The following is an 8,661-nucleotide window of genomic DNA, read 5'->3' as shown; positions in this document are numbered from 1 at the left end:
CATGCATGCATTCCACTCGCAAGATCCAGGATGCACAGGCCACCATGAGGTTGTACACACTCCACAGAAAGAGGTGGGAGCAGAGCCTGAGGGAGAAACAACTCCGCGCTAAAAAGATCATGAAAAAAAAGAAAAATGTAGAAAAGGCGGGACTTTCAAACGAGCAAATACTGTCAGAACTTCGCGATATAGATTTCTGAACTGCTTGAAACTTATTTACTTGAAAATGACATTTATTTTTATAGCGCTGGATGAGTAGTTTCGAAGACGCTATCTGAATTAACTATCTATCCGAGTTGGCTTTTTGTTTCAGTTCAAATTTTAGTATTTTTTGTTCTGTTGGGAATGTTAAGTGGATGAAAGTGATGATTAAAAGAGATTTTTGGTTAAGAGGGTGTGTGTGTTTGTTCGCGTGTATGTGTGTGTGTTCGCGTGTGTGGGTGTATGTGTGTCAGCGACATTTTTGAAAAATGATCAAATAGTTTTTACTGAAAGTACATAAAACTATCAGCAGGTATCCATAATTTTTTTGCTTATCCTCCTTTCTTTCATTCTTTTCATCGTCGTTTTCATTCGTTTCTTCGTACATTATTCTCTCTCTCTTTCTCTCTCTCTCTCTCTCTCATTCCTTTTATTCTTTAATTCATCCACTCTTCTTCTCTTATAAGAATTTCTTTTCAAGCATGCATAGTTGATCGATATATGTTAATGTAATTGATCTCTGTATAAATACAAGGGGCATTATATACATTCTCTCCTCTCTCTCTCTCTCTCTCTTTATATATATGTATATATATACACTTGTATCTATGTGTGTAAACAAAAAGTATGTACATCATTAACACACTATATGAAATTGGCTATATATGTGTATATATATATATCGATGTATCTGATATATCGATGTTTCTGATAAATCGATGTATCTGATATATCGATGTATCTGATGACAGATCAACTATTTTCACCCATACTTACATTTTTTCAATATATAATATAAATATGTATATATGTATATATATTTATTAAGAGAGAGTGTGAGAAGGAGAGAGTGGGAACGGCATTTAAGTTCATTTTTATACTGTCCCCATGGGAACGAAGGATAAATAAAAATAGCAATTTTTTTATACTTATTTATTTAATCTGTTTTGCTAAAGAATCCGTTGAAAGGTTTAGTTAGTTTAATTAATTGAGTTAATTAATAATCATTTATTTGCCAATGGAATGTTCGCAAATGTCTTTGGCCGGACTGCAAGCACAGTATGAATTGGACAGGGAGTTGAAGTGAGGTTTAAATTTTTAATTTTGAATAAAATTTAACCTATTAAAACAAATTAAATAAAATTAAATATTTATTTATTGTAATTAATTAAATAATATTAAATAAAATGAAATAGCATTTATTGTAATTAGATACTATTAAATGCGAATGTGGGATCGTTGGGAAGTTGAATAGTTAAGTAAGTAAGATGCCATTGGTGGTTTAAACTTTTAATGTTTAAAATTGTGGTTAATTTGTTATAACATGTCATGTCGGTGTAGTGTTTTTGTCCATTATTGGAACAACAACTAATTTGTTAGCATCGTAGAAATGTTTAAAAGATTAAACTGCAACATCAGTACAATACATATAAGCAACAATATAAACAAAGAACAACGTAAACAAAGAGCAAACATAGGCAAAAACAAACATAAACATAGAACAATATAAACAAAGAACAAACATAAACAAAGACAACATAAACATAGAACATAAAAAAAGAACAAACGTAAACAAAGACAACATAAACATAAAACAACATAATTAAAACAACAACAACCACGTAAACAAAAACAACATAATAACCGAAACCGATAAACAAAAACATGAAATGACGTAAGCAATGTAATGCAAACAAATTAACTTACGTAGCGCTTCACTTGAAAATTCGTTGGAGGAGTTGAAGTTATCAGTGGAGGACCTCGATAAGAGGATGGACGATTACGATTGCGATAGTTAGCTTTCCATAGTTTTTTGTCTAATTTACTCGTTAAATTGCATAAATGCTAAGTCTAAACAAACATAAAGGCAGACAAATTCATCGTAGCATTAACTAATCGCTCATTCGTTCGTTCATTCATTCATTCATTCATTCATTCTTTTATGTTATTCATTCATTCATTCGTTCGTTCATTCGTTCACGCGCTGATATATGTAGCAAATTAAAAACGAAACTTTAAAGGCATCATTCATTAACTTTGTCCATTCATTCATATATTGATTCCGTCATTCATTCATTTATCCATTGAATTCTTCACTCACTCATTAATTCACTCCTTCACTCCCTCACTCATTCACTCACTTACTCATGAAGGCAACGAGTGGAGAACGAGATTCGAGACGCAGTTGGAATTGAGCCAGTACCTTCAACAGAGGGCCTCACTCCTCTCAGAGAACATCGAACAGGCCAAGCTGACCATCAGGGAATGTCCGTCTGCATAATTTAATTATAATTTTATAATAATTATAGTTATAATTAAAATAATAATAATAATAGTGATAACTAATGTTGTTGATTCACTATACTCATGCTATTTTTATCCAATGCTGTTTTTATCGTTTCATCATCAATAAAATCATCATCGTCGTCGTCATCATCATTCCAATCACCTTCCAGTGAAGCAACCTAGAACTGCCAACCAGAAAGAAAATGTAAATGGATGAATGAATGAATGAATGAATGAATGAATGAATGAATGAATGAATGAATGAATGAATGAATGAATGAATGAATGAATGAATGAATGAATGGATGAATAAATAAATGAATGGATGGATAAATGAATGAATGAACGAATTAATGAATGAATTCACTCACTCAATCAGATAACTCCTGATTTTCTAAAAAGTTTACAAAAAAGTCGTCAGGTGACAGAGGAGCAGTTGAAAAATCTCGAGATGAGATTGGAGGAGGAGTCAAAGGTTGATTGATTGATTGATTGATTGTTTGGTTGGTTTGTTGGTTGGCTGGTTGGTTGGTTGGTTGGTTGGTGTGTTGATTGATTGATTTGTTAATAATTATAACAATATTAATAATAACTTTATTTTATTACTTGTGTTAAAATCATCACTATTACCGCAAACACATTTCAAATTAGGCACAGAACCGCTTAAATATAAATTAATTCCACACTTTATTTTAACCGAACTTTTTAAACCACTATCACTACCATCATCAATATCACGATCATTATCACCACCACCACCACAATCATCGTCATCATCACCAATTCCACAATCATCATCATCATCATCATCACCAGGCCTACCACAAATCAAATGAAGAGCGTAAGAGTTTGGTGCTGGAGTTGAACCACTTGAAGAACATGGCAGACGTTCAGCAATCTGCTTTTACCTTTAATTTTAGTTCTGGGTTTGTTTGTGTTTGTTCGTTTGTGTTTGTTTGTTCGTTTGTGTTTGTTTGTTTGTGTGTTTATGGGAACGTATATGTTTCTCTCTCTCTCTCTCTCTTTTTGTTCTCTCTCTCTTCTCTCTCTCTTTCTCCGTGTGTTTGTTTATGTGTGTGTGTGTGTGTGTGTGTGTGTGTGTGTGTGTGTGTGTGTGTGTGTGTTAGCTTATAAGGGGGGTTGTTTGTGTGTGTGAGTGTGTTAGAGTGTGTGAGTAGCTTCTGTGTATGTGTTTGCCCAGCGAAAATCTTAACTATTTTCAATAAACTCTTAACAATGTTAATATCATGAACAACCATAAAACAATAAAAACATCTTCATCATCATCTTCATCGTCCTATTTAAAAGGCATAGAAAAAACTTGGTTCGCAAGTTAGATAGCCTGCAGCAGCAGCAGCAACACATCAACTGATGACGACCAGGAAAAGGATGATTATCTCGTGATGAACGAACGAATGAACACACACACCTACACACCACACACACACACACACACACACACACACACACACCTACACACACACACAAACAAACAGACAGACACACACAAACACCCAGGCATACGCACACTTATAGAACATATATTAATATTTTAGAATATTAAAAAGATATTATAAGCATTTTTACATTAACATGCATTTAATCATTTAATTAATCATACAAATATATATATAACAAAAAATATAAATATAAATTAATATAATATAATAAAAAAAAATATAAGAATGTTTCATACATCGGAGTAACTGCAGCATCTCTAACTAGACGTCTAGCCATGCAAAGAAGGAAAAAGGTTCTATAAAAACACACACAATCTTGAAATTACAAGAGAAATCTCGGCCAACAACACCAAAATAATATACTATAATTCTAGCCATTCTTATCTGAAATTAGCCGCAGCCATTCTCGCCGACGTAAAACAATCCCTGATAAAAAAAACCACAAAAGAACTACAAAAGATTCAGGGTTGTGCTAACTACTTAAAAAATGTAGTTAACTACTATAGTTAACTACTTTGAAAAAATCTAGTTAGTAACTACTTTTCAACTACTTTGCACAACAGTAGTTAGTAACTACTCTTTAACTACCACCTTTGGAAAGTAGTTAACTAGTAGTTAACTACTTTCCAAACATTGCCATTTAAAAAGAAACTGGTGTTTACAACCTTTCGATACCAAATTACTAATTTTTGCAGTAGTTAACTGATAAATTTAAAGACAAACTAACTTTTATTTGAAAGGTTTTATTCATAAAAATTATATGTCAAATTAATGACTTTCTGAGATAATCTCTCGAAAAAATCATTTTGTCTACGTGTTCATCAGACAACTTGCAGCGTTTATTAGTAAAAATTTGTCCGGCAACACTGAATAGCCTTTCAACAGCAGCTGAGCTTAGTAATGTCGAATTTATTTTTAATGGGATTAATATGATGAATTAATGATGCATTAGGTCATGGACATCCATGATTAAGTTGTCTTAACCTTGTATGCCCCACAGACAACTACATAATGCAATAGGTGTATATAATATGTATGTATATTATGTAAAATGTCTATTATATGTGTCCATATACAATATGTTATATATATAAATATATATCATATATTGTATATATGTTTTATATATGTTTTGCTCATTGTTGTATACAACCATTTGTTATCCAGTATGTGATATGATTAGTCATGCATAGCAAATGCATATTAGATGACCATGTCTGTTTTCAACAGTAACACAACAATGCATGCACACAAATAGGGGCGATCAAATATTAGCTTATTATTATAAGTAGTTATGTAAAATAGTTAACTACTGTAGTTATTAACTACTAAAAAAATAGTTAACTACTAGTTAATAACTACTTTGAAAAAAATAGTTATTAACTACAGCTTAACTACTAGCATGTTAATAACTACACACCACTGAAAAGATTTCATCGGTACTCCCGAGGCAAGAAGAATAGGTCCTAAACACTCGAGAATAACTTGGAAAACTGTATATTATTCAAATGTTAATAAAATAAATAATTACGACAAGAATTTGTCGAGAAATGTTGAGAAATATAATAAAGAAAACTATCCAATGCTAGAAATTCGCTAGATTTCATAAATTACTGAATTAATTATGGTCTTTTACCAACATTTATGATTTATGTTTATATATATATATATATATATATATATATATATATATAAACATATAAACCTTACCTTTAAAAAGTTTTTTTTTTTGTTTCCGTTTGTCCTCTCACTCGAATATTTTTCAACTTTGAAAATTTGGATTTGAAACAAAATAAATTTAAATATATTTGTTAATCAGTTGTTAGTAAGGTCAACAATTAGGATTATTTATTCATTATAATCATTTTCATCATCATTCCTTTAATCATCATTTCTTTAATCGTCATCATCGTCGTCGTCATTCATTCGTTCACTCAATCGTTCGTCCGTTCGTTAATTTGTTCACTTATTTATTCGTTCATTCGTTCGTATAACACTAGTTCGTTCGTTCGTTCACTCGGTTTATATCTAGCTAGATTTACAAATCTTCGAGTATATATAAATACATATATGTGGTTGTTTCCAGTTTGTGTGAATATATGTGAAAATATATATAGACTATAACATATAATATAACCTATAGTATAACATATAACATTATATATAATAACAATATATAACAATAATATAATATGTATATTCTATATATGTGTATATGAATAAATCTTATCAAAGACCATTTATTTGGCGTCCAACTTTTAAACGTTCTTTCATTTAAATTCATTTTTCATCGTTACGCTCTATAGCTAACACAGGTAACAACAGGTAAACAGTTATATATAGTTATATAGATATATATATACACACATATATATATATATATGCAAATTGTATATATACAAAGATATACATACATGTTCATATATGTATATATATATACATAAAATTGTATATTGGTATATACAAATACATATAAGTATGTATGTATGTATAAATACTGTATGCGTATCAAAATGTTGTGACGGTCCGTTGAACCAGCAATAGAGCTGAGAAGATGAATCGAACTAAGATTTTAAAAAGGGTTGTTGATTGTTAATTTAGTTTGGCAGGTTTGTTTTTCGTTTGCAATTATTTTGTCGAGTCTGTGTATTTGTATTTGTAATTTTATATAGCGGGGAATGTTTTAATAAATTTTATTTTATTTTTAGCGTGTGGATATCGGGTGAATGAGTTTCGCGAGTCTCCGATCAGCTGATGATAGATTAGTTTTTATATTTTTTTAAAGTGATTTATGCGATTGGTTTGGTTGGAACGAGAATCATTGAGGTGAGTGATATGATTAAATTTTAAATTTTGCTATTGTTGTTGTTGTTGTTAATGTTGATGTGGTTGTTGTCTGGTTGATGTTGTTGATGTTGATGTGGTTGTTGTTTGCTTTTTAGTTGATGTTTTGATGATGTTGTTGTTTTGTTGTTGCAACATTTGTTGCTGATTATTTTTTGTGTTGCAGTTGTGTTTTTGTTGTGTCTGTGTTGCAGTTTGAAATGTTAATTTCGTTTTTTTAATTACCAGTTAAAATGGGCAGAAAAACGCATGGTCCATTCCTAGTTGAAGCCATTGAGAAAAATGACCTAAAGACAGTTAGCAGCATTTTGGACAAACACTTCAAGTGAGTATGTTGTGTGTGCGTTCGTGTACACGTTGTATGCACATGCACATGTACGTGTTATTTGTGAATACATGTGTGTTTAATGTGCGTGTGTGTTAAATCGAATGAATGCGTTTGTTGTGATGTGTGTATTGTATGTACAAGTGTTTACCTGTATATGCTCTGTGTGTGTGTGTGTTTGTGTGTGTTTGTTTGTTTGTGTGTGTGTGTGTGTGTGTGTGTGTGTGTGTGTGTGTGTGTGTAGGATTGAGTAAGTTAGTTTACATAAAAATATTGTTGTTTCTTGTGGTGGTATTTTGTCATGTTTGTTGACGAAATTATTTTTTTAAAGGAACCCACACAAAAATTAACATAGTCACCGTTAATAATTTAACACAATGAATCAAAAATAAACTTTTAGAAACCGATCCAACCTCAAAAACTTCTTGTGGTCACGAGTTCCCAGACTCCTGTTTGAGACGGAAACGGAAGTCCCGATGCTGCAGGCATGCGCACTCCAAGATGTCGCCATCTTGGATTATTTCATCACGTCGCACGGAGCAGACTTCAATCGTTTGTTTACTTCCGGTTGTCCTAAGAAGCAGAAGATCAAAACATGTCTGATAACTTCAGTGAGGGCCGGGTGCTACGATGCGGTCGGCTACCTGCTGACCGTTGGATGTGATGTGAATCGAAGCGATCATAAGTTGAGGACGCCGCTACATCATGCAGTCAGGAGGTCCGATGGAAACGTTTAATCATTTTCACTCAATAATTATTTGAGATATTTGATAGATATATTTCATATATACTGTTTATTTCTTTGAGAACATTTCACTTTCTTCATACCTGCTTACGTGTAAACGTTCATCTTACGTGATTACATGTAAACATTAATGACGCGAACGAAACGCACACAGATCTGATTACACGATGGCCAAACTGTTGATATCGAAGGGAGCACTATCAAACTATTCGGACGCTGCCGGCAACACGCCACTGCACATCTCCACTCTGCACGGTCACTCACAGCTGGTCAGTTTGTTAGTCAGGTCTGGCTCGGACGTGTACAGGCGAGGCCACTTCGGAGCGACAGCACTGCACATGGCGGCCAGGGAGGGTCATGATCATCTGGTGGACGCTTTTTGTGGGTTGATGGAAATCCATCCAGACTTGAAAGTTTGTACGAATTGAAATTTTGATTACTGGCTGAAATTTGAAAAATTTCCTTTAATACTTTTAAAAATGAGATGCCAAATATACCCACGCAGGTTATGTGCTACGGAGATGTGGACCAATCGTGCATTCACTTAGCGGCAGAGCGAGGTCACCTGAAGGTCATTCGTTGCCTCATCGAGGACTACAATGGCGACATCGACATTCGCGATTCTTCCGGTAGGTCGGCACTGCATCGCTGCTTCCTCCAAACATCCAACCCACACGATTTCGATTCTTCAGAAATTAAGGAACGCCAAGCCGAAACTTGTCGGTTTTTATTGGAACTGGGAGCAGATCCGGATTTGGCAGATAACAATGGCAACACAGCCCTTCATTTTGCCACTAAAA

General features: G+C 33.1%; 2 protein-coding genes across 2 annotated transcripts; both read left to right on the top strand.

Annotated features, from left to right (window-relative positions):
- Positions 1-1,234: 1,234 nt before the first annotated feature.
- HELRODRAFT_179826 (hypothetical protein) lies at positions 1,235-4,023 on the top strand (the record flags this gene model as incomplete). The annotated part of the gene is made up of 6 exons (XM_009028635.1): positions 1,235-1,284; positions 1,913-1,995; positions 2,355-2,468; positions 2,909-2,955; positions 3,304-3,413; positions 3,984-4,023. 6 exons carry the CDS (start codon positions 1,235-1,237, stop codon positions 4,021-4,023), a joined length of 444 nt encoding a protein of 147 aa, XP_009026883.1.
- Positions 4,024-7,736: 3,713 nt separating this feature from the next.
- Positions 7,737-8,247, top strand: HELRODRAFT_144803 (hypothetical protein; the record flags this gene model as incomplete). Its single annotated transcript, XM_009028634.1, has 2 exons — positions 7,737-7,834; positions 8,016-8,247. Coding segments are annotated over 2 exons (330 nt in total), but the record flags the coding sequence as incomplete, so codon positions are not given.
- Between the last annotated feature and the right edge of the window lie 414 nt (positions 8,248-8,661).

This window comes from Helobdella robusta (assembly GCF_000326865.2).
Source record: "Helobdella robusta unplaced genomic scaffold HELROscaffold_57, whole genome shotgun sequence".
Taxonomy (NCBI): domain Eukaryota; kingdom Metazoa; phylum Annelida; class Clitellata; order Rhynchobdellida; family Glossiphoniidae; genus Helobdella; species Helobdella robusta.
Note: the sequence above shows the minus strand (reverse complement) of the source record. Positions and strands in the feature narration are given on the sequence as shown.